A 27525-nucleotide genomic window follows, 5' to 3' on the forward strand; every position below is an offset into this window, starting at 1 on the left:
TTATTGCTTGCTCTTCTGAACCTGTTATTTCTGTTGGAGAGTAAAATCAACTAAAGGAAGTAATAACATCAGACACAGATATTCACGCTTAAGAATTCATCAATCTAAAGGTAAATGCCCATGTTCAGCATTATGTTAAACTCAGGAATAGATGTAAACACAGTAACCACACCCCAGGCACCCAGATGCCTTGCTGTCTGGTAGAGCAAGAAGCACTATCATGCTTGCAATTGACCAAAGGGATTCTGGGAGAAACTTTGATCCAAGCATGGGAAGTGGCTTTTACATCACTAAAGAGGGAAAAGAGAATGCCCAGCCTCTTGAGATAAGGATAGACCTTAAGAAAGAAAAGAATATCTTGTCAACTCCTCATGCCCTCAAAGAACCTAAGCGGCCTCTGTTTAAATTAATTTGAATTGATATGTAGAATGATTGTTTCTAAATAAAAAAATAAAGTTGCAAGAAAGGAAAATAATCAATTAATTCATTTGCATATAGTGCTTAAGAAATAATGTCCTTATATAATGATGTCCTTTGATTTGTGACATATGAAGTCCCTATGGCTTCATAGAGACTAAGAATGGAGTGTTTGTATCCAGATTTTGGCTGAACATAGCTTAGGCCCTTCACTTCATAATCTTTCTATTAGTGCAATTTCTGTTGCTACAACAAAATACTTGAGGCTGAGTTGTGTTTAAAGAAGTCTATTTGGCTCACAGTTTTGAAGGATGAAAGGCAAAGAACAGGGGACCCCATTGGCCCAGTATCTAGTGAGGACATGGAAGAAATACATACAAGAGTGATTATCTGGTGACGAGAAGCCAGAGAATAGGGAAGTTTGGTTTTGCTCATGTTTTAACAACTCATTCTCATGGTACCTAGACAGGGCCCTATGTGAACTACATTAATCCTTTCCAAGAGCAATGTTCCCACAATGACCTAATCACCTCAGTGCCCATATTGCCCCTGGTCTCTGCACCCTGGAGCATCTTGCTAAGTGTTCATTGCTTCTTTCCACTCACAACTGCATTCACCCTAGAAACCTTAGCCCCAACCAACAATGGTCAATTCTGTACCACCAGAGGCCAGGTTCCCACCTAGAGGCTTAGTAAGGATGCCCTTCCATATCGTGTCTCCCCATTAAGAATTCAAATAAATTTTGTTTGGAGAATAACTTTTTTCTTTAAATAGTTACTCAAGGAAAGACACGAGTGAGGTCTGACAATGAGTGGGTAAGGTGATCTGAGTACCATTTTGACCCTCAGACTCATGATGACCTGAGGGCACTGAAGGTCCCCAGCTCCTCTCAGGACCCAAGATTTCTCTACCCCCATGTCTTCTGAGAGCTAAGGTACCAAAGTCTTGTTTCTCTGTTCACCCCTGTGCACAGGTATCCGGATGCTGGACCAGCCCTTTATGACAGACATCATTGAGGCCTCCTCCATCAGTCATATGCCTCAGATGATAGACATCTACAGTGCAAGCTGGGGCCCCACAGACAATGGGAAGACAGTTGATGGGCCCCGAGAGCTCACACTCCAAGCCATGGCTGATGGCGTGAACAAGGTAAAGACATTCCTGTCACCACAAGGCTCCAGACCACCCATGAGGTGGGACATAGAGGCTAAAGTGGTGGCACCAATACAGAGGACAAAGTGGCATGATAGGGTTGGAGTGGGTCTATAACTCTACATGTTAATTTAGAGCCTGTGGAAGGTAGGCAGAGTGGGGTTTAGCAGAGCAAGAGGCACATGGGAGGGAAGTTTGCAAAAGATGGCTCTGAGACCATTGTCCTACTCTGAAGAAGTTTCTGCAGAGCTGACAGGTTGTCTTCATGTGAAGTCACCCATGAGGGGCAGAAATGGGCCAGCACTGGCATCCTCGTGAACAGGCTCAGTAGAACGTCAGAGGCAGCCTACAAGCAAGTGGGGTCCCTGCCCACAATGGATGGCAGATCCAGAGGGCAGCAGCTTCCAAGCAAAGCCACAGTGGTTCTATGGTAGGAGGTCTGAGCAATGAATTTTGTGGCCATTGATTCTTGATATTAGCTTAGCAATAAACAGTGCCAACGAGAAGACACCAAGCTGAAGCCTCCAACACAAGCTCAGCTTCATTTTCAACAAAGTGATGCTCCATCATATTATAGGACAGGGGTCACCTAGACATGACATAAGCCAGGTTCAAGGAGCAGAGTACTCCTGGGCCAAGACCCTATTCCAGTCTCTAGTATCCGAGAACCTATCAGCAAGTGATTTCACTCAGCCTAGCCTGCTTTGTTGCCTAGAAAATTGTCATATGTGGAATCCTTTAAGGAGCTTGGATTGTTATGAGATATAAATTTGATAAAATATGGTCATGGCACTGGAAAATGCCCACACAGTCCCATGCACTACTGACTCTTGGCAACTACCCTAAAATCTCATGGCACATAGTCTTTTTTTAACCTTTTTTATTTATAAATTAGAAACAAGCTTGCTTCACATGTCAATCCCAGCTCCCTCTCCCTACCCTCCTCCCCTACCCTCCCCCAACAACCGCCCCAACCCCCCACCCAATCCCCACTCTGCTCCCCCCAGAGAGGGGTGAGGCCCTCCATGGGGGATCTCCAAAGTCTGTCATATCATCCGGGACAGGGCCTAGGCCCTTCCCCATGTGTACAGGCTGAGAGAGCATCCCTCCTTGTGGAATGGGCTCCCAAACCCTATTCAGATGCCAGGGATAAATACTGATCTACTACCCGAGGCCCCATAGATTACTGAGGCCTCCTCACTGACACCCAGATTTAGGGGATCTGGATAAGTCCCATGCTGGCCTCTCAGCCATCAGTCTAGGGTCAGCAGCTTCTGTGAGTTTCACCAGCCTGGTCTTAACCCCTTTGCTTATTACTCCTCCTTCTCTGCAACTGGGTTCCAGGAGTTCAATTCAGTGTTTAGCTGTGGGTGTCTGCCTCTGCTACCATCAGCCACTGGATGAAGGCTCTAGGATGGCATATAAGGTAGTCATCAATCTCATTATCAGAGAAGGGCATTTAAAGTAGCCTCTCCACTATTGCTTAGATTGCCAGTTGGTGTCATCCTTGTAGATCTCTGGAAATTTCACTAGTGCTAGATCTCTCCTCAAACCTATGACTACCTCTATTATGGTATTTCTAATCATTTTCTCCTCTATTCTTCCCCCAACTCAACCTTCCTGCTCCCCCATGTCCTCCGCTCCTCTTCTCCCCCTCTCTTTTTTCCAGCTCCCTCTCGCCTCCCCCATGCTCCCAGTCTACACAGGAGATCCTGTCCCATTCCCCTTCTCCAGGGTACCATGCATGTCTCTCTTAGGATCCTCCCTGTTTCCCAGACTCTCTGGCAGTGGGGTTGTAGGCTAGCAATCCCCTGCTCCATGTCTAAAATCCACATATGTGTAAGAACATACCAACAACACAGCCATTTAGATGTGGGTCCCATGGATCAGGAATTCAGAGAGGGCACATTTGGGGTGCCCTGACTTTTCTCCAGATTCCTGGAGCCTGAAGTGCCACCGTACTTGTGATTTAAGCATCAGTTCCCAAACTGTCTTCACAAGCTGCTTTTGTATTGCTGAATTTAAAGCATAGCAACTGGCAAGCCTTGGAGAGGGAAGTGGTGGGAAATGACATGGCTCAGCCCAGCCTGCCTGCTGTAGCCAATACTTATTTTAACAAGATTCTATCAAGGGCGGAGGGACATTGCTGTCAATGGGAATCCATGTCTCATAACCCTGAGATACTAAGATCCTAAAATAGCCCTTTAAACACACACGCTAAACAGAAAGGACATGTCAACAGTTTACAATCTGGAAGCATCAGGGTCGTATGGATGTCTGGTGACCAAACTATATGTCCTGTTTAATCTCTGTGCTACAGGAGCAGACATCCAGGTAGCTCAGCTGAAGGACATCTTTTGAGAAGGCAGGAGTGGTAATGGGGTAATTCAGGCAGGTCCTCACATGGCTGAGGGAGAGTTGGGCCTCCTGGACCTCAGATAGCTGTAAGATGTACAGAAACCCACACTAGGACTCATCAGCCCAAATGCTAGGCCACTCCACCCTATTTTCCCTGGCCCCAGAACTCATCCCCTTCCATCCTTCCTTCTTCTTGGGGCATGTGTTCAAATAGTGGAAAGATCCCCTTCCCATCCTTGCTCATCACAACCTGGCAGCCTCTGTGCTACTTGTCCCCACTGCTTCCAGGGAAAGCATGGTCCTAAATTAGCGGACACACCTTTCCCAAACCTAGGTCTCAAAACTGACGTGGTTCTGCTGAAAGGCTCCAAATCTGAAGGAACCAAAGACAGTGACTTTTCTAACACCTTTTTCTCTTCTGTTGGGGACAACTCATGATGGTGGATATTCCCCACCCTCTAAAGGAGAAATCTCTTGTGTACTCTTGTGTTGAATTCTACCAAAGATATGAACAAAAATATAAGACCATATGTCCCTCTCTGTTACAGGGTTGAATAGTGAGCCCACTTTCTCCTCTGGAAGTCTTAACCCTGTGTGTCTCAAAATATAACCTAAGTTGAAATTCAAGTCATTGCAGAAATAATTAGTTAAGATGAAAGCATATCAAGTGAGCCAGGCCCGTATGCCAGTATGATAAGGATAAAAATCCTTAATTATTAATGGAAATGGTAGTGTTTGCCTACAGACATGCTCAAGGGGAGAATGTTGCACAAAAATGGAGATCCCAGGGCCCACGTGCAAACCAAGGAATACCAAGAGGCGAGGAAATCCCCAGAGACTGGGGAGCATGTGTAAAAGCCTCCCTCCAAGGTCTGGAGAGGAATCAAGTCAGCTGACACTTCAGCCCCAGACAACTAGATTCCAGGGGATGCCAGAGCAGCTAGACAATTAATTTTGGGTGTTTAGAACTTCCAGTTTGTGGTACTTTATTATGGTAGTCCTAGAAAAGTAATGCACTCTTTCAATCCTAGAACAGGACATCAGAAAGGAGTGTTTAACCATACTCTGTAACTGTGAAAAGACCTGGTCACTATTACAGGTCACCTTGATATCTCTTGGCTCTCTCATTTATAGACAAGATAGTTGATCACTGGTCCAATAACAGTATTTTTTTCTTCTCTTTTGCAAACTCCAAAGACGATCTTCCTTCATTCTGGTATCAGAGTTAAAGAGCAAGCATTCAAAACCACAACCAATCAAAATACAGAGTTGTGGGGCCTAGTCTTGATGGACACATCTGCAAAACACTCCTACATCTATGGTTCAGAGATCACTGTGGAAGAGGGGGCAGACAGATTGCAAGAGAGAGGGGATCGAGGAGTTTGCTGTGAGATTGTGTCTCCTGGTAACATCAGAACCTATAGCCATAAAGTCTCACCAACATGACTGCCCAAACATGAGCTGAACAAAGATGACACCAATAGGTTTGTCAGAGGGGAGAGGGGATTGTTATGATTTAATATTTTGGGGGGTGGGTTCCGAGGCAGGATTTCTCTGTGGCTTTGGATACTGTCCTAGAACTAGCTTTTGTAGACCAGGCTGGCCTTGAACTCACCTGTCTCTGCCTCCCATGTGCTGGGATTAAAGGTGATTGCCACCACACCTGGCTGTTGTAATTTAATCTTAATGACAGAAACATTCCTGTGTAGCCAGTGCCATGATGGAGCTGCTCCTGGTGACATCACACTGATAGAGTGAAATCAGGCATGGAAGTTGGCAAGTAGAGCTTTGACAACCCCATTCAGAGAATGTATTGTTCACTAACACAACCTTCATTGCCTTCAGTCTTAGAAGATGCATACACCATACTCTCTCTGTACGTAGAAACAGCCTTGCCCTGGTGAGGCTGAAAGTTCCCTTTGGGAGCCGCAAAACGGAATAAAAGCACCTGAAACCCTGAATCAAGTGTTTCTGCAAGTTGACAAGTTTTTTATCTGAGTCACTTTTCCTGCCATGACTTCACTCTAAGGAAGAGTTGTCTCCCCTACATTCAATACTAAGTTTCAAGAAACACGGAGTCCTGGAAGTGAACAGCTTCATGCCATCCACTAAACATCCATTCCTGCACTTGAGTGGGGCCTGGTGGGAAACTAGCAAAATGTTGTGGCAACCTGCTGTTGAAACTGAGCCAAACAGAATCAGTGTGGAGGACCCTAACAGCAGAATGGCTCAAGGCAAAGGCCTACCAGGGGGACCTGGTTGCAGGATGTGTCAAGGCTAGAACTCTTGACATCAGTTGCTTGCTTTCTTAACAAGTGATTCACTGCATGGAAAAAAGAGAAAAAAATAAGCAGACATCCAACCCTGGACCAGACAGCAGGAGCCTAGAGGAGTATTTGGCAGGTGTTTATTTCTCCAGCAGACATATTACATTTTGGCACCTGAAGCTGGAAGAATCAGGCAAGTGTGTGACAGGTGCCCTCTGTCCACATTTGCAATGCAGATGCACTTGAAACAAGGCACCCCTGGGTGGCTCCTGTCATTTAATGTGCTTCCCAATGACACATCTCAGAGTTGGATCACACTCTCTCCCCGCTCCATCTGTAACCTCCCTGACTCCACCTGAAAGGCCTTTTTAAGCGCAGTGCTTCTGCAAAACATGCCAAGATTGCTGAATAGCAAGAGAAAAGCCTTCGTGACTTACCTTCAGACAATGACACGAAAATACTTTGAAGAGGAAAGTGCCTGGTGTGGTGGGGAATATGTGTCTTCTCATTGGGCTTTTCCCCCAGGCTGTGGGAACAAGGCTTTGTTTCGGGATAACACTTCTTAGACAGTCTGGAGGGTGTTGTACGTGACGGCATATTATGCAGAAGCAAAGGGCTCTCTCTCCTCCTCATTAGCTCAGTTATCTGATTTACTAAAGAAAATCCTACATAGGAAAGACGGCTTGCAATCACACACAAGTCTGATGGTTACATACACAGAGGCAGTTCTTACGTTTGTCTTTTAATAGTAACACCCTGCATATAGGTTTTGTTTGACCAATATAATAACCATAAAAATTAAGAGGAAAATGATAAAATGGTAAGAGATCCCTAACAGTGCACACACTACTTGTCACAGATTTTATCTTTTCCAATTACCTGCTTCACATGTAAACCTCGTTTGTCTGGATCTTCAGAAACTTTAGTTTGTCTCTTCCAAGTTTTTCAGTGAATGCTTGACTAGGCATCAAAGAGCAGGCAAGATGAAAGGAAAGGGTCTAGCAGCCTGTGTTGGTGGCCAAGGGCTTTCCTGGCGTGCACAGTGCTTTGGGTTTGATCCCCCACATCAACGGGAAAGAGCAAATCATTTCCCCTCGCCTCACTGCAGTCTTCACTCTTTAACCTGGTAGTGTACATATTGGGTTTCGAGTTAAAGCATTTTTCATAGTATACCTGGGAAGTTGGTAACAGAGAGCTCTACCTGTGCCGGCTAGTTTTGTGTCACCTTGACAGGAGCTGGAGTCAGTAGAGAAGAAAGAACCTCAGTCAAGAAAATGTCCCCACCAAACTGGCCTGTAGGCAGACCTATGCTGCATTTTCTTAATTGGTGACTAATATGCGAGGACCCAGCCCATTGTAGGAGCTATATACAAAAGCAGACTGAGCAAGACATGGAGAGCAAGTTGGTAAACAACACTCCTCCATGGTCTCCTGATTCCTGCCTTTGAGTTCCTGCTCTGACTTCTCACGAGGCTGGTCCACAAACTGTAAGCTGAAACAAACTCTTTCCTCCCCTGGTTGTTTTTGGTCATGGTGTTGTATCACAGCAACAGAAACCGAACTGGGACACAGCCTTAGTTTGAGATCTCCCGAAAGCAAACCCTGAGACAAGGTTTGAGTTGATGTTATTTGGGAGGCAAAGGGAGAGCCAGATGCAATGAGAACCACAAAGGGTCACCTCAGGCTGTGTACTCAAGTCAGCTACCCCCTAAGCAATAAAAATCACAGGATACCAGAAATCCATTCAGACACACAGTAAAGCTATCCTGTTTGGGTGCAAGGGAGCTAAGACAGAAACCACTCCCAGGGGTGGCAATGCCTTAGCAGTTGAAGTCAGAGGGCAGGTACATGGAGAAGCCTTTAGCCTCTTGTAAAATAGCCCAAAGACAAAGAGATGTCGACGTTGGCATTTGGAAATTCTCAAGCACAAGAGGTTCTGAGGTCCGAGGGATATGGGATGATACGTGCCATCTGTTACAGTCACAAGAGCAAAATCTAATCAGAGACTTAGAGTCATCACTCTCCAGAGTGAGCACTGGAGAGCATGTGTTCACTGTATGGATGGATAGATGTGGCCTCTGCGAGGAGACAGATGTGGCAATACACAAGGCACCAGAGAACACAACATCTCATCTTCCAGCATCTTCTTTTGCTCTGACAACCAGAAAACGAATTCAGACACTGTGAGAGAACCTTGACCATGACAGAGGTCTCATGAGGCTCCTCTCTCACATAAATGGCATCCAGTCACCCAGGACAGCCTGGAACATTTTAGCTGGTTCTAATGACTATATCTTAGCCCCTTATTAATCTCTCCTCAGGACTGCTCTAAAGAGGGCAAATAAGTTATAAGTGGTTAAAGACAAGTGGCAGGAATTCTCTGTGGTGCTGATGAGACTGTGTGCTGACAGATCATCCTTGGGGCAGGTAGAGGATGGGGGCGTAGAGGGCATGGTCCAAGTGTCGGGTTTCTGCACTAGAATATATGAAGATGATGAGCCATTTGCAAGAGAGTGGCTCAAACACCACCATCCAGGAGTGGCTGAGGAGGAGTGATTAATCAGGTGTGGGTCAGGCAAAGCCCTGGTGCGGCTTGATGAAATTTAATCAGAGCACGGGTCAGATACAGTGGCAGCAGTGCCAGGGCCTCAGCAGGCGATGGATGCCTCCTGTCGCAGAGCACTCAGGGACACCAATCCTGATTTATCCTCTGGAGCCCAATGAAACTCCCATTTGGGCAAGGGCTGCTTGGCATGAAGCCTGCAACTCAGCTCCTGAAACTGTTCATGTCCTATTACAATTCTTCCCTTCATTTCTGGAACAAAAAGAAATGGACAAAGGCAGAGGGTACAGAATCAAGGAGTCATAGTCATTTTCAGCAGCATAAAGAATGCAAGGCTGCCTGGGCCACATGAGGCCCTGTCAGGAAAGATAGGTCTGCCTAGCATGTGTAAAATCCTAATCAATCCCCAGCACCACAAAAACAAAAATATTTTATATTGGCACTTATTATTTATACATGTTAACACTATAGTCATTATAAAGCACGATAATATGGTTATGTGGATGAAGAATTTTCAAACAAACATTCCTTCTCATCAAAAATTCCTTCTTATGACAGACTATGGACACCCCCATAGAGGGCCTCACCCTCCCTGGGGAAATGAGTGGATATTGGAGGGGTTGATGGGAGGGTGTGGGAGGAGGGGAGGGAACGGGAGAGGGACCTGGAATTGACATGTGAAGCAACCTTGTTTCTAATTTAAATTTAAATTTAAAAATTAAAATAAATAAATAAAGAGAAAAAATTCCTTCTTTTAGTAACTCCATCTAAGTAAGCAGAGATAAAGAGACATATAAAATGACATACATTTGAAAAATTAGACAGCTTTTGAAAACTAGAAATAATCCTCCATGTAAGTCTAATAAGGAGAGAAGAAATTGCTAAATGTCTATCTAGTGAGACTAATAAAACATAATGTAGAATCCTATTAATCACATGAGTAAATTATATTGTAGTTAAAAAAGCAGGCCAAGTAAAGTGAATCTATTTTATTATCCCAGGTTCATTTCTGAAGCTATTCTAATACTTTGCCTCTCTATATAAAACTGTCAGGAACTCACAAAATCACACCAGGAATCACAGGTGCTCCATAGGCTACATATTTCAATTATTCTGTATTGCATGTCATTTTTACAATAAAAAGTTAAATGATTTTTAAAGCATGCTAATGTACTAAGATGTCAAGGTTAAAGCAAGAGGTAGAAGTGCACACCTGTAACTCCAGCTTTTGAGAGGCTGAGGCAGGAGGATCTCTGTGAGTTCAGGGCCTCAAGACCAGTGTGGGCTACAAAGGAAGACCTTCACTTCCACTCAGTGGCAGCTGCTCTGCAGCCCAGTGCCCTCCCACAGCCTCATTCATGCATTTGTGGTTAGCTGGAAGGGAAGCTAGAGACCGGCTGGTCTAAGGAAGCTCTTGCATTGACTGCCAGCTGGGGCGGTGAATTTGACTGGGCTCTGTGACAGGCTAAGCCAGATTCATTGCCCTGCATAACAAAGTTCTGAGACACAGCAGAGATGTACAAGGTTCCCTAAGTCTTGGGCTTAGAATCTTTGCCCACTTGATGTCTCTTACATTTTGATGGTCGCATCAAGACACGAAGCCAGTCAGGATCCAAGAAGAAGAAAAGGGACACCTTCTCCTCTTGGGCAAAACTACAAAGTCCTATTACGAAGGGTGTTGATACATGGAATTATGCAAGTAGAGGTCACAGTGACACCCCCGACACCAGGGTTCTTCCTCGTATGAAGGTTGCTTCACTCACTAGCAGCCTGCTCAGGGACTTGGAGGGGAGGGTTATCGAGTATTGAGCCCAAATCTGAACCTGAGTGTATGTCCCTCCATGCCAACATCAGAAACCATCTGTTTCTTCTTTGTCCTGGCTTCCAAAAGCAATTGCTTATTTTGATGGAGTCTTTCAGCTGTATAGATTTACCAAGAATCTGAAGACAATTCCCAGTTTGTGGTCAATTATTTGTGGACTTATTGACTCACTCAGTCACAGGCTAATTAATTTCCAGTCCTGTTAGAAGAAACTCAGAATGCCACTTCTCCTTGTCAAAAACAAACAAACCTTGGAGGTGATCCAGTCCCTCTTTTTCTAATGACATCTCCACCTTAAGCCACTGAATCAGAACCACAGACGCCTGGTGGCCACACAGGGGTTTTCTCTGTCTCCTCCACATCCTTCTTTTTCTTTCTCCTTCCCTCCTCGCTCCCTCCCTTTCTCTCTCTCCCCCTTCCCTCCTCTCTTCCACCCCTCCCTTATGAGCAGTGGTTCTCAACCTTCCTGATGATGCAATTCCTCATGTTGTGGTGACTTCCTACCCTAAAATTATTTGCATAGCTACTTCATAACTATAATTTTGCTACTGTTATGAATTGCAATGTAAATTTCTAATACACAGGATATCTGATGTGTGACCCCCCCCAAAAGGGGTCAAGACCCATAATTGATAACGACTGCTTCAGAGAGTCATCCAGACACCCTGCACAAAGTTATGGAGAAATGGGAGCTTGTACACCTGCCCCTCACTTCCCTCACTGCATGATTACTCTTCTCTCCACTCCCCCCCCCACCTCCAGCCCCACCGCCTTAAAACTAGCAGAGGAGAAAGCAAGAGGCAAGTGGCCTAATCCTGGTTAAGGCAGACAAGAGACTATACCCATAGAGGGCAAGGAAAGATAAAAACACCAAGAGCAGGGATTGAGAAGTAGCGATACTGACTTGAGTCATTTGTAGCACCGCTTTTCTGTAACTGATGGCCAAAGGGGATAATTACCATGCTGTCCTCCTGAGTTCAGATGCCATTGCCTATTTGTTACTTCCCACATTAGGCTTTATTCCCAGAGTTGGTCCCTTGCACATGTCAAATGGCATGTAGCATTTCCAATAGAATTCTGTTATAATCAACTGGATTTTTAAAGCTATATACACATATGTAAGATTTTTATATCATACTGGTTAAACATGTACTTGGCTCCTACATCCACGTATACATCTTATGTAGTTTAATATAATCACAGACAGGTACACTTAAATTTCACTGAACACTTACATGTAAGAATAAAATCACATTGATTGCTCCTGGGGGTGGGGGAGTTAAGTTTTCTTTTCCATATACTTTGACGCTTTTTATAATAAGTATGTACTACCTTCACAGCATTTTGAAAATCAGTTCATTTGTAAATTTTAAGGCTTTTAAAAATCAGTTTATTGGTAAATTTTAAAGCAATGCTTCTAGCCTTTTTAACCTGATATCTCCGTTAAAAATACAAATTGACGATTTTATATTATATCATTCTTGGAGGGAGAGTCATTTCTACTATCTCCCATCGGATAAATATAGTTTCCAGCCCAGACAAAATGAAAATTCAGTTTTTTGATTGCATAGTGATATTCGTTCAAATCCTGACCCTCCTAGGCCAGGACTTTACCTGGGCAGGAAACCCTCACCCAACCCCAGACCTGAACCCTGCAGCTCCTGGTTCCCCAGTGTTGACTTGGCACCACATCTTCCTTGCTCTACCAGGGCCGTGGGGGCAAAGGCAGCATCTATGTGTGGGCCTCCGGGGATGGCGGCAGCTACGATGACTGCAATTGTGATGGCTACGCTTCAAGTATGTGGACAATCTCCATCAACTCAGCCATCAACGACGGCAGGACTGCCTTGTACGATGAGAGCTGTTCCTCCACCTTGGCATCCACCTTCAGCAATGGGAGGAAAAGGAATCCCGAGGCTGGTGTGGTATGTGCAAACTACTTCCTGTCCAATTGCTTAGAACCAGGTACCCCTCTGTGACATATCAGTCTTCCAACTCTACTCCTTCTCTTCATAAGTTAGCCCAGCCTTGAGAACATCCAATTTCTTCATGTCTAATAGTGCTTAGGTGGAGACCTACCATCTGCAGGTGGGAAGAAGATCCTATGACAAGCCTTTCTAGTTCATTTTCTATATTTGTATCGTCTTGCTTTGGCATACAAGTAGTGATGAGCTCTGGTTTATCAATAGGTTTCCTGGCATGTCACTTACGAAAAGAAGGATAACTATAAGAATTCAGGCATCACATCACACCACAAGCCCCAAGAAAGCACCCCGTGTTTAGAAACACCACCACGCTAGGAGTGAGGGAGGCTGTAAGAGGTAGAACTCTTACCTTAGCATATACTCAACCCTGGGTTGGATCCCCCAGTACAGCAAAATAATAATAATAATAATAATAATAATAATAATAATAATAATAACAGTGTCCATAGTACTGGGTGGTGGCAGCAACACCTTTAATCCCAGCACTTGGGGGGCAGAGGTAAGCAGATTTCTGTGAGTTCAAGCCAGCCTAGTCTACAGAGTGAGTTCCAAGACAGGCTCCAAAGCTACTCAGAGAAACCCTGCCTCGAAAAAAAATAGTGTCCATGGGTGGACTTCTCTGGCTCCTTAACCCTCTTAAAGATGAGTCCAACTACATATTTCCTCAGGGGAAAAGATGATAATTCATCTTATTATCAAATGGATTTGTGACTTTAAAAACACATTAGAATTCACAGGGTTCTCTCTCTCACTCTGTGTGTGTGTGTGTGTGTGTGTGTGTGTGTGTGTGTGTGTGTCTTTCTCTTTACCTCTCTCTGTCTCTTTCTGTCTCTCCCTGAGGAAACCATCTTCCTTTCTAGGCAACCGGATGTCATAGTAAACTTTCCCTCCCTTGCAGAGCATAGTAACACATCAGGGATTTGTTCCTCTCTGGTTACTTTGCTCACATCCCAGTCTTTCCTTGATCCTCCAAGCCAGACATTTAGCATATGATGTAAAGCCATTGACGAGCTACATCTTGACTGGCCACCTACAGCCATTGAAACTTCCCCACACAAAAGGACAGGAGCTTGGAACAAAGTAATTATTACCATGTAAGGTTTCAACTCTACATTCCCCTCTGGGCTCTCATCCTTGGCCATACAGTCAGCCTTACTGGTGAGCAAAGAGGAAAAACCTTTTGCCTACAAGAAGCACAGTCCTTAACAGCTGTTCATGCCTCTGTGACCCTCCTGGGCCTGAGATTAGAGAAGAGGACATGCCAGCTCTTCCCAAGCAGAATGGGACTTCAGCCCCTCTGGTCCATCCAGAGCCTAGCAGAAAGGAGCAATGGAGGGCAGCCCCCATTCTGCTGTGTTTGTGGTACCTTGCCCTACTCTCTAGGAGTCCCAGTCCCTTTCCCAGAGGCCCCAAGTGATGAGGTTGTTTTTTTTTTCAGCCCTTATCTATGACACTTGCTCTACTTGGCTTGGGAAAGGTCCTTCTTTTGAATATTGTAATTTTCTCAGAACACCACCTTTAAACCTTCCTAGTCCTTTGTCCTCAAAATAATAAATCCTCTGAGAACCCTGTAGAGGGAGAATTTCTGTAGTTTATACATGATTGCAATGAAAACCCAGCTGTCACAAATATTGAAAATAAAATTGTTCTCATTGAAAAGTCCTTTAACAATCAGGGACCCATGCATACCCTAACTAAAGTTGGGGAGGTAACCAGCACCGGGGTTTCTTGGCATGTCTCAGAATCACTTTGTAAGTTTTAGATAGAGAGGGAATATCTGTTTTTTAATAACCTCCCTTTCTTTGGATACTTATGTCTTCCCACTTTGGGAATACCGCTGGTGCAGGTCATGATATTTCATGATGATGAGTCCAAAAGCTAAACTCAGTGCAATTCAACCCACCATTGACCATTGACTATTCAGAACAGTTTAGGTAAGATAAATAGGCACTACCCTGATCCTCACTGTCTAGGGTTCAAACGGTGTGGCTTGTTCATTCATTACTCATTATCTTCTCTTCCAGGCCACCACAGACTTGTATGGAAACTGTACTCTGAGACATTCTGGGACATCTGCAGCTGCTCCTGAGGCAGCTGGAGTGTTCGCGCTGGCGTTAGAGGCTAAGTATGTTTCATCTGTGAGCTGGAGGACAGCTCTGAAGGGCAAACTGGTGTGTGACTCTCCACCCACATGCTAGGTGTCCACAGAGACAGGAGTGGATGTGAGAGTTAGAAATCCAGGACTAATGAATTCTGCTAGACATTTTTAAATGGCTCTCGGTCCTTAAATGACGCACACAAACATTGTAAAACCATATACCTAGAAGACCAAAAGGATCCAAAACCCACAACACAAAACAGCAACTTATTTACACACCAAAATACAGCACACAAATATGTCTTCCTTCATGAAACCCCCTTTGTTTTCTTTAAGTTACACAGCTATTTTACTCCACTAATGCTCTTAGTCAGCTAAATGAAGAACTATTGGAATTGTTCTTATAGAAGACACCCACTTCTCTACACCCAGACAAAGTAGGTGTAGTCCTGCAGAATAGACCAAGACATGGGTTTTACTGTGAAGCCATCTTGGTGGCAGATAAGAGATCATTTCCTGTGAGAGGCCACATGTGGCTCCTCCTGGGTGTAGCTCAGATGTAAGCATCAGTGGCAATACCTGCCAGAGTGCTGCTTGCCTTCTCTGAGAAACCAAAGGCTGGACTTAGAGTCAAGGAATATTCTTTGGCCTCCAGAAGTTATGCTACTAGGCACACAGGTTATATGGAGAGTTCAGAGAATGGATCACTCAGCATCTTGTCAGAAGTTGCTAGGCAACCGTGGTTTCTAGGCAGACTTGCTTGTCTGTCTCCGCATATTCAATACATTCTCTAACCTGCAAAAGAACAGACCAAGTGGTGCAGGCTTGAACTCCGAGCTCTCAGGAGACTGAGGCAGGGCGATATGGAATGTGAGGTCAGTCTGGGATATATAGACAGACCCTGTCTCAAAAAACAAAAACAGATAAAAGAGGTAATCATTAGTCTAAATGTGCATTCTTCCAACAAAAGTTGGGTGTAAATTTTAGGACACCATGAGGGAAACACTGTGAGAAACAGATACCTCTGCCCTCTTAAGCACAGAAACCAAAACTCATTCACATATGGCAGGTGTTATCAGAAGCAGAAACCATTCGTCACATGGTCTGCACAGATCCTGGGTCCTAAGCAGGCTTTGCTCACTCAGCATCAAGACCAACTAAGTGTCTGTCTTCAGCCTTTCAACCCCAGTGGACAAATCTTAACTCAGTTCTTTGGGATTTGGGCAAGCAAAATGTCACTTGCCTGGGCCTTCCACACACAGAATGGACAGTCTCAGTAAGCTGGAGTGAGGTGGGATGAGCCTACTGGAATCCTGAACAGATTCTCAATTCTGCACTGAGCAGTCACCATTCTTTAAGCACACATGCTTACTGCATGAGCTTTCTGAGAAACCCCACCCAGACCTTGTACTTATTTCTCATTAGCCAGAACTAGTCACAAGGTCACCCCCGTGCTGCAAAGGAGGCTGATAAATTCAGAGCATGTTGCTGCTCTGAATACAACAGAGGTTCTATTCTTTTTCTTTTAATTTTTATAATTTCTGAGTTTATAATATAATTACACCATCTCTCCCTTCCTTTTCCTCCTCCCAGACCTTCTCATACACCCCTGCCAACTTTCCTCTAAACACATGACCTCTTTTTCCATTGTTATTTCATGCATATACACATACGCATTCCTCAATATAAACTATTCAGTCTGTATAATACTATTTGTACATATGATTTCAGGACTGACCATTTGGTATTGGACAGCCAATTGATGTGTTTCTCCCTGGCACCTCTCCTACTCCCAGCTTCCCTCCATTGCCTACAGTACTTGGTGTAGGGTTGAGGCCTCATGGGCTTTTCCCTGTCCTGTTTGGCATGTCCATTGGATGGGTGTCATCCTTGTTCAGCTCATGCTTGGTCAGCGGTGTTGGTGAGACATTATGGGTGTAGCTTCTGGCATTGCTAGAAGACAGAATCTCACAACAAATGTTTTTTATCTTCTTTCCCACAATGTTCCCTGAGCCTTCAATGTGGGAGTGTTTTGTAGATGTATCCATTGGACCTGGGCTCCACAACTCCGCATTTTGAGTGGTTGTGTTTTTCTTTAACGGTCTCCATCTGTTGCAAAGAGGAATAAAGAAGAAATGAAAGGAAAAAGACAACTCATGGTATTGTCCAGTGTCCATGTGGGCAATATCCTGCTCTGATTTCTGTTATATTATCTGCAAACTATTCAAAATTCAGGCCATCCCCAAGGTTCAAATGGCATGCTAAATGTCACTGTCAATATGTTAGCTGTTTTTTTTTCTAGCTTGCTTCAGTTATTGATAGCAAGCTCTTTCTTCAATGTCCATACTGTATGAGATAGTTTGCGCACATGATCTGTGTTACACACATAATCTACAATTTACCCCTCAACAAACCTTCAAGAACTTTTCCCCTCTGAGACCTTTTCCCCATTGCAAAGATCTGAAGCTGGGACTCAGATATTGGAATAATTTACCCAAATTCACACAATGGGATGTACTCCCTTGGGTGCTTGAGTCTAAAGCTCAAGTTTTTCTCAGCCAGATAACTGGACCTGGAAGAGGCAATGCCGACATTGAATCAGTAGCAAGCTCATGGAATTCAAACCCATCTGCCCTGACATATTCTTTTACCACCCCTTGACGATTAAAAGACACTGCCAAGACCAAAAATGCCATCTTAAGTCCATGGTGTTTATGATGTGCATGTGCAGGAGACATCTGGGACCTCATCTACTCCTAATTCTCAAGCTCATAACTTTCAAGTGCTGATTCAAAAGATCTGAGAACCTACAGCTAACACTAGTGTCCAAAGGGTTCTGCTTTGGGAAGCTTGAGGACCACGGTGAAGCTCTCTGTCTGGGACATCCCAGGGCCTACACTGAAGGCCCCTGCAGCAGCCTGAGCTGATATAGCATGTCAGCTTTCACTGTTTCAATACTGAGTTGCCCACCTGCCCGCTAAGCTATACACTCTGTACAGACAAGAAATTTCCTATGGCAAGTCTATGGTTGGCCTTAGTGCCTGGATGTGATAGATACTCGAGACATGTATGGAATATTTCATCATGTGCTGTACCTTTTCACATACTTGTGACCTAGTAGCCCAACTGGTACAAAGAACAGTGAAGAATTCATCATGTTAGTTATTGTATAGCTTCCAACACAACAGCCTTTAATATTGCAGATATTCTGCTGTTTTACTTTGGTATTATTTAATAGCTGTTGCCTGTGAGTCTTGAGCTGATATAGAAGGGTTAAAGCCTATTTTGTAGAACAGGATATTCTATCAATCCTGAAACTTCTCAGAGAGGCAGTTAGGAGGAACCCGATTTTACTTCACACATGCACATAACAGCTAGCCCAGACAATGCCACACAGAGGGTTAAATTAGTCTAGCCTGTTCTCATAATCACAGAAGTGACAAGTTCTCTGTTCTGCCCCAAACCCACCAGCCCACTCATGAGGAAACCTTCATAGAAGCATGTGAGGTGATCCCCTCAGGCACAGGGGCACAACACCTTTGTAAGGTGGGCATGAAAGCCCTCCACCTGCTGGCCAGCCTCTGGGTCCCTCAGGTTCTCATTTGTCAACACTTCTGGGATTTGTAAACTCAGAATCCCACTCTAGCAAACCTGGAAACTTAGCCACAACCAACTTCTCTCAGAAACTTCCCAAGCACATTGACCCATCTTGGAACCTTCTCCCTCGAAGCTGCACTTCAGGGTTTGGGGAGCACAGGAGTGCTTTGGCTCTGATTCAGAGTTTCAAACCAATTAACTTGGAATGTGTGGAAATTTTGCCAAATGAATGATATCATTTCTTGTCCTTTCAATTGTTTGAATCCTTGTCCTTCTGATTGGATGGCTCCCTATCCCCCCAAAACCATGACTCTCAGTAAAAAGCTAATTCTGCATTACAGCCCAACACACTAACCCCAAATGTTTCATAGAAATACTAATATCATTTTACATCTGTCCACTGACTTTCTTTTCTAATCTATTTTATCAATTAATAATTATTAATTTTTGAGACAGTCTCATTAGGTATCCCAGGCTGATCTCAAACATCAGTCACCCTTTCACTCATCTCGGCCTTGTCTATTAGAATACCCTGGGAATGTTAACAATCCCCAGGATCTACTTCTCACACCCAGAGACTACGGTTTAATTTGTCTGTGATGTGGACTTAGTGGCAGGATCTCAAATGCCTCAGAGAGACTTTTAGTCTGCAGCCCAGGTAGATTGCCAGCACTGTAAGTTGTTTTCCTGGCTCACAAATAAGTTGTGACTTGCACTTTTAAAAACTGGCATTAAGCAATAATGGACACTAGTTTCCAAAGACCATGGTGAAGATTGTCAAGGGGACATCTTGTGCCTTGGACATACAAATATGTTGAAGGTTCTGTTCCTGTCTCAAACTGACAGCCCCATTTCAGACATCGAGTGCACCAGGTAGTGAGCACCCAGACTGAGAAACCCTGCACTGCAAACACTAGAAAGAGCACCCCCATCCCCTTCAGTTGTGATGCTCAAAACTAACCTTAATGAAATTCCAACAGCATACATGAATTGTTTCTCTCTTTATGATTTAAACAAATGGAATCATGTAGTATTTCCCTATATTAGTTCACTTGCCATAATAAAATGCCTGATACTGGGTACTTAATGAAGAAAAGAGGTTTTATTGAACTCACAGTTTGGAACTGAAAGACCAAGACCAAGTGTCACTTTGCTTTGCCTCTTGTGAAGGTCCCTCTGGTCATGACAGGAGCAAGTGGTTGAGGAAGGGATCACATGATTAAACAGGAAGCCAGAGTAATGGGGAAGGGCTGGCCTTGCTCTTTCATAATCACCTCTCTCCAGAACTAACCAGAGCCCCAAGAATTCTATCAATGCTTCCAGAGAGCAGCGCCCCCAATGACCCTCTCCCCTCCCACAAACCTCTTAAAGCTTCTGCCATCTTCCATCAATGACCCACTGAGGACCAAGCTTCCAACACGCAATCTCTAATGCATACATTCAACCATATCTCAACCAGAGAATTCTTTTTTTCTGCCTTGCTTCTTCAGTTCGGTGTTGTTTTGGTAAGATTAAGATTCATCTGTAGCAGGCTAGGAAAGTAGCTCAGTAGGTATAGTACTTGCCAAGTGTACACAAGTCCCTGAGTTCAAACCCCAGTACCACATAATGATGTGGTAGCACATGCCTATAACCCCAGTACTCAGGAGGTAGATACAGGAGAATCAAGAGTTCAAGGTCAGCAGCAGCAGCATAGAGAGTTTGAAGTCCGTCTGAGTTACATGAGACCCTGTTTCAAAAAAATCTCCATATTTTATTAGAAATAATCACAATTCATTCATTTTCATTTTGTACGTAAAAATTTCATTCTACTAAGATAAATGTTTACAAGAACTACAATCTAGAGATATGTCCATATCTGCTGAACATGAACATAATTTGCCAGATACACATCTGAGAATGGAATTACTAGACTATGTCAGCCACATGGACAACCTTAGTAAATATAGCCTTATTGCTTTTTTCAATGGCTTATACAAATATCAGCAAAGTCAATGAGTTTTATTTGCTCTACATCTTTGTCAACACTTGGTATTACCAATCTTTTCCATCTTAGACTCTCAAATCTATGTGTAAAATGCTCTTTTGAAATACATTTTAAAAGTAATAACAGCAACGATATTTTAATTGACATATACAATGGTTCTAGATAGTGCATGAACACCTTCTCTGAGCTATAAGTTCACAGATGTTCCAGACTCTCCTAACGGGACATGTCCTGAGTGTTACTCACCTTAGCCATTGTGTCTCTTCCCTGATCACTCTTATATCTTTATTTTGCACTCTGTCTCCTGTAACCAGCCTGGATCTGACCTGGAGAGACATGCAGCATCTGACTGTGCTCACCTCCAAGCGGAACCAACTTCACGATGAGGTCCATCAGTGGCGACGGAATGGAGTTGGCCTGGAATTTAATCACCTCTTTGGCTACGGTGTCCTTGATGCAGGTGCCATGGTAAAAATGGCGAAAGACTGGAAAACTGTCCCTGAGAGATTCCATTGTGTGGGAGGCTCCGTGCAGAACCCTGAGTAAGTAGGGACAGACAGTACCTGCCACATATGGAAGGTATCCTTGTTGGTGATGAACCTTGAGTCCCTCTCCATGAAAGGAACGAACCTGGGTTTCATTTGGGACAACCAGTTTCTAGGGAAAACTATGGAGATGCACAACTGCAGAGGGACCATGATCCAGAGCACAGTTGTGCAACTCAGAACCTATGCTGTGAGCAGGCATCCTCCCATAGGTGAACATCCTTCCACTGATGAGCATTCCCCCTAGATGAGCAATTGTTGGTGAGCATCCTCCATGGATGAACATCTTCCCTGATTGAGCATCCTCCCTGAATAAGCATCCTTTCTTATTGAGCATCCTTCCATAGATGAGCATCCTCCCATGGGTAAGCATCCTCCCTGGATGAAAATCCTCCCATGGGTAAGCATCCTTCTTGGATAGACATCCTCACTGCCTACTCACTGAGTCCTTGCAGAGCCCCCACACTCTCCCCATAAACTATTCAATGATCTCATAAAGCATCACTTACTCCATACTAAATAGGAAAGCAGAGATTTAGTGTGGTGATTCAAAGACTCCTGGTTCTCTAAAAGCACAAGCTCCAGGTGATTTTATGAATACCTTCACCAGGTAAATGCATTAAGGACAGCCTCAGTGGCACCAAATGCATCTGTGTCTAAGGAAAGAAAGGTCAGCACTTTCCCCCTTGGATTGATTTAACCAAAAGAGAGACCAAGTTTGAATTCTCCACTTCTCTCCTTGTGTCTTTCATCTGTCTGTCTTTATAGTTACTGGCCCATCTGTATTTGTGTCTGTGTCCTCTGTCTGTAACTGTCACTATTGTTGTGTGTACCTACCTGATGTCTAAGTATCCCTGGCAAAGGGCTTTGATGTGTATTTATTAATCAGCATCACATGAGGAAGGGATAAGAGATACTTTATAGAAATTTTAACAGTTTTGCAGGAAATTAAGTTAATTGCTTCAACTGACCCTAAAGCATTCAATGTTGCAAACATGGCTCTATCAAACCTCTGTATGCTGCTTCCAACATTTATTGCAGATATTTGTTGTGTAAGGTTGCTTTTGACCTGTTCGCTGTTTTGAACAAATGATTATCATAGCACACATGCATTGCTCTCTGGGCCAGGGGCATGGATAATTTAAGGTTAAAGCTATCCATTAGCTTAAGTCATAAAAGCAGATTACATGGGAAATCCAAGGCAAGTAAGACTGGTTGTTACACTGTTATCTTAGAGATAAGTTAAACAACAGGCTAAGAGCACAGCAGAATAGCAGGTTAAATCTTGAGTGACCTCAAGTTGTATTCTTAACTTGGCTATAAGGTCCAGTAAAAAAAAATCACAGTCTCTTGGAATATAAGAGATAAAAATGGCTACTCTAAAGAGTTCCTGGAAGCTTTTACATATATTTTTATATAGCCGATATTAGCCTGGGAGATGTGTTCTATCACTGTTACCTTTTACAGATAAGGAGCCTGAGATGCAGAAGGCATGAGAAATATGTTCAAAGTCAAAGGAGACCAAAACAGTACTAACGGAAAAGGCAAGGCTCAGGCTCTTTTACCATATGACTCTGACCTTAATTCATCGACCAAATGACCTACTGTGCTCTCAGACCCTGTACCAGGCTCTGTGGCAGTCCTGCTGGGAGCTCAGTGGTGTCTTTATGGATCAGGAGATGAGCTGGTGAAGGATGAAGGTATGCTGATGGTCACCTAGATACTGAGTGACCAAGATTGGATCTGAGTGGAGGCCAGATAAGGCTTTAATATGTCTCCGTGAGTTTGAACTGAAAGAGTTGGTGCCTGGAGCATTTTCCCAGTAAGTCTCCCGGAGATTTTGAAAACCTAACTATCTATTAAAGGTAACAATGATAGAACACATCTCCCAGGCTAATATCAGTTATATAAAAAATATATGTAAAAACTTCCAGGAACTCTAGAGTAGTCCCTCCCTGGCCACCCCAAAAAAATTCATAACTGCCGTTGTTGAGACTTTGTCAGCATGGCTCATCAGAACAGAGAGCACTGGGACACATGTCTGCCTGGGACACTTAGGGCTCAACCCTATTCAGCATAACTACCTGCACCTGAAGTCCGTTATCGACTCCTTGACCACTGTGTCTCTTGGTAGAGTTTAAAAGAATTTCTTGAGAATTTTGGAGGCTGTGAGGCTTTCTGGGTGGTGAGGTGTTTTATATCTGCACCATTCAAAATAATCGTGATGACTGTTGAGTACAAGAGTTGGTAAAAGTGCAGCTGAGTAACTATAGTTTCCATTTGATCTGATTCTAAGTAGTTTACGCAGAGGGTGGCCACCAGTGGCTAGTGGCTAGTGTCAGCATCAAGGCTCATCTATAGTTCCGCCTTGGCAGGAGAGTAACTGAAAAGGGCAAACAACAATGGTAATTTCATAATATCATCTCCATGCTGAGTGTCAAGAACTTGAGGCTAGGCGCATGCCTGGCCAGTCCATGTTACAGCCTTGGACTTGTGCTTCTGTTGCTGGACAGTCACTACCCATTGCTCACACACAGGCAGCATAGCTTCATGGCTTCAGAGAATGCGGAGACCAGACAGAAAGCTTGGTGGGCAGCATAGGGCTGGCCATGTCACTGAGCAGAGAAGACCCTGATGACCTGGAATCACACTTCCAAGGAGCTTTGATAGAGAAATGAACAGCCTCCACAACTGCCACTTCCCATGACACTCAGGCTGACGAAAACAGTTCATATGGCAGAAAGAGCACTAAGAGTGGTGATTGTCAGGTATATGGGTTTCCTGGGCATTTATCTTCCCAGAGAAGGAGTCAATTTTAAAAGCAATTTTCTAAAGAACTTTATCAAGAGACTCAGTGAAGGGTGCTCAAGGAGGATCAAAGGGAAAAGAAAACCGGCTGTGCCCAGCTGTGCCAGCCATGTGCAAAGAACAGGATGAACTCTGCTGCCCCATCACCCACGCAGAGCAGAGCACTGAGCTCAGGCCACTCACACTTCCTACCCTATGTCCACCCCCAAGGGAACCGTGGATGCAGCTGCTCTAGCTGAGTGCATGTTCCAACTGAATTCCAGGCAAATTTGGAAAAAATGTGTTAAAAACTGATACGCACACCAGAAGAGGCATGGAGGAGAAAGAAAAAGAGTGTGCTTTGCCCTGAAGCACCTGTGCAGCCCTGCACAGCACTTCTGACCCACAGTGTCTTCCTGTGTGGGTCACTGGGCAACTGGCCCTGTCGTGTGCAGAAAAGGAACCCCCAAATGAACACCCCACTCACTGGAAGTTCTCACAAATGCAACACTGTAAGCATTTTTTTTGGTTTTTACGAGACACTGTAAGCATTTTCTACCCTTGAAAAAGCATGGCTGTTGTCCAAAACTAATGAAAGAGTCACAATTATACAGTTGAGGATCCATGGCATAGGCATTCCATGGGGGCACACTGAAAAATGCTTCTTCTAGGCAGGAGTCAACTGACTGCTTGCTTAAAGTCATATACAACAGGATAAAGATATGAGCCACTCCCTACTTGAGCACCAAGCTTGTGTGCATCTCCTCTTGTAATGCCAGCTGCTCTGAAAGGTCTTAGTAAGTGTCTGCACTGAAGATGTTCCAGAACACGGTCTAAGAACAGGAACTGTATGACTATTTAAAATCTCTACTCCATAGCCACCTCTGACTTTAACTTCTAATGCTTCCCAATCACAGATCTTATTTTTTCAACTATAAGTAAGTGACTATTGAGTGCTTAGCCCTAAATGAGACATTTATACCAAATCCCCAAGACTCAGAAAACACAGGGGAAGAGAGGACAGAAAGAATGGAAGAACCAGAGGATAGGGAAGAGTGGTGTGAAATGCTGTTCTCTGGCCTTGACATGGCCATTGCACTCATAAACACACAGCAGCTGTGATCACCTGCATGCAATCTGCACAAGCTGGAGCCTTTAATACTCCATCAAAGATAAGAGAGGGCCTGTGGGCTCCACTCCTTCCTGAGGAGCTTCTGGCAAATGATGGCTGCTCTGGGAAGAACCATCATTTTTATTCAGGGTGTGGCCGCCAGTAGGTTACCCATGGTCTGGGGGATGGCCCCACATCCATGTATATACAGGCAGCATTAATTGGACTTAGTGGGTTGGTGGGGTTTTAATACATGAAAGTAAAAATGGGGATATGTTAGAGGAGTGGGATGCAGAGTGGGGGAGGTAGGTATGATCAAGATACATTGCATTGTGTACATGTAGGAAATTGTCAAAGAACACGTTTTAAAGGTCTTTTCAAAAGAAGAAGGAGAAAGTCATTATGAACTTTTGCCTCCATCTGAGTTGCTCCTAAAGTTAGGTCTAAGACAAGATCTTGCCAATTTGGGACACTGAGTCATTCTATTAAGAAGCAGGGATGCCAGGGAACATGTATGGAACACATCTTGTCAGTCATTGGCAGAGGACTCCCCCTGAGGAACTGGATCCCTGATACCTTTAGGTTCCTGCACACAGGATGAGCAGATGCCCATGATGTTGGCAGTGGGGAGCTGGGAGATCCTGAAGTGGTCAGGCTACGTGCAGGTAACTCAGGGGGGCTTACATGTGAGGAGGATATCAACAGTGGCCACCTCCCCTTTACAGGGCAAGTTCTGTGCTCAGATTCACAGTTGATGTGAAAAATCAAAACCCAAGTCAGTCTCAATAATTAATCCTAAAGCACTTTTTCTTCCTTCTGCAGATGGTGTCTTGAAACCCCTTCTCAGGTCACGCATACGTTCCCTTATCAAATCCCCTTCTCTCTGTCCTCAGGAAAATACCACCCACTGGCAAGTTGGTACTGACCCTTGAAACAAATGCATGTGAGGGGAAAGAAAACTTTGTACGCTACCTTGAGCATGTCCAAGCTGTCATCACAGTCAACGCAACCAGGAGAGGAGACCTGAACATCAACATGACCTCCCCCATGGGCACCAAGTCCATTTTGCTGAGCCGGCGTCCAAGAGATGACGACTCCAAGGTGGGCTTTGACAAGTGGCCTTTCATGACCACCCATACCTGGGGGGAGGATGCCCGAGGGACCTGGACCCTGGAGCTGGGGTTCGTGGGCAGCGCGCCACAGAAGGGACTGCTGAAGGAATGGACCCTGATGTTACACGGCACACAAAGTGCCCCATACATCGATCAGGTGGTGAGGGATTACCAGTCTAAGCTGGCCATGTCCAAGAAGCAAGAGCTGGAGGAGGAGCTGGACGAGGCTGTGGAGAGGAGTCTGCAAAGTATCCTGAGGAAGAACTAGGGCCGTGCTTCCATCTCCACCGCCTCCTCCTCCCTGTCTCTGCCTCTGTCCTTGCTCCACAGTTCTGGCAGCCACCAGCCACCCAGCAATTCCTGTTACCCCTACACAAGCAACCCCAGCCCGGTCTGCAGCTTTGCTCACTGTCAATGGTTATTTTCACTACAATGGAAGCAATCGTTTTTATTCTGTAGCCCAAATATAGCATTCCTACCAACATCTATATCCTATGTGTGACTCGACCCTTATTTCTGTCACGTAAATGGGAGATATACTGTAGCAAAACAGGGGCATCTTTGCCCTCAATTTTTTTCATATCTGAGAAGAAAAAGGAATATATCTAAAAAGCCACACTTGGTAACTCAAGAATGTCTGTGGTCTCAGCTGAGGTGCTGTTATATAGCATGGAAATGCAAGGTGACAGAGGGAACTCCACAGCTCCAGCACAAGGATGGGTGGTGGCTTGAATTAAGCGAGACCACTCAGGGATACAAATTGAGGTGCGTGATGAAAAAGATGCTGTCCCTAGGAAATCCTAAATACTGCACAGGGTTAGGAAATTTAAAAGGCATGAGCACTGAAAATTTACCAACATTACCCAGATTGTGTCCTTCCTGTGCTGCCAGGAACTGAAACATGTGACTCTTCTGTCACCAGCAGCTGCTCTGAGTTGGGATAGAATTCACTGGAGCAACCAAAAATGTCTCTCTTACACAGAGTTCATCCACACAGCCTCAGTTTTCTGGTACTCTTTACACAGCCATCAGAGAAAGAGAACTACAAGGCATAGCTAGCAGCTGTCTGACAAAGGCAGATTACCAGTCTTAGAACCAGGGGCACCCCTTTTCTTGAGTCATTTTAGAACTCCTTGATGTGACACAACCAAGAGGTAGGAGGGTTTGTTTGTATGTTTGTCTTGTGTTTTGGTTTATTGTTGATAGCTTTACCCACACCCACTTGGGCTTTGATTTCCCACAAGTATTACTGGAGTGCAATATCTACCCCTTTCCTCAAGTCATGGTTTCATTAGTGTACTTGGGAAATGCGTCACTGTTTCAGAAGAGGCCAGTAGATGACATCAGAAGACACAAGTGACCATGTTCAAGTAGATCTGTGGTTGCAAGGAGCCTGTTCCACTAAGAGGCACATGTGCCACCTCATTCCCTATAATTGGAGGCCAGAAGGAAGCAAGAGATGATCCCTTTTAGGAAAGCACATGTCATCTTAGCAACTCAAACCCATGAGAATATCTAACAAGCTTCCCAAAGGGGATAGTTGTCAACCTTAAAAGACACCATTTCATTTCCAAACAGTTATTACCAAAGTAACCCATTGTCACTTGGTGTCCCCACCCAAGGATTGGCTTCTCACTCAAATCTCAGTGTTCAGTCACCTCACCCCCACCCCCAGTCACACCAGGCTCTCACAGTCTCTTCCCTGCAGCATGCACAGAGCCTAG

At 44.4% G+C, this 27525-nt stretch overlaps 1 protein-coding gene across 1 annotated transcript in view; it reads left to right on the forward strand.

Annotated features, from left to right (window-relative positions):
* The window catches only part of Pcsk2 (proprotein convertase subtilisin/kexin type 2), a 233455-nt gene extending 207166 nt beyond the window's left edge, over positions 1-26289 (forward strand). Inside the window, exons 8-12 of the mRNA XM_040746398.1 lie at positions 1391-1566; positions 12289-12504; positions 14589-14689; positions 20561-20788; positions 25583-26289. Of these exons, the coding sequence (XP_040602332.1) occupies positions 1391-1566; positions 12289-12504; positions 14589-14689; positions 20561-20788; positions 25583-26069 (1208 nt within the window). The 3' untranslated portion in view covers positions 26070-26289. The remainder of the gene's footprint in view (positions 1-1390; positions 1567-12288; positions 12505-14588; positions 14690-20560; positions 20789-25582) is intronic.
* Positions 26290-27525: the final 1236 nt, after the last annotated feature.

This window comes from Mesocricetus auratus, unplaced genomic scaffold, assembly GCF_017639785.1.
Source record: "Mesocricetus auratus isolate SY011 unplaced genomic scaffold, BCM_Maur_2.0 Super-Scaffold_100004, whole genome shotgun sequence".
In the NCBI taxonomy this organism is placed as follows: Eukaryota; Metazoa; Chordata; class Mammalia; order Rodentia; family Cricetidae; genus Mesocricetus; species Mesocricetus auratus.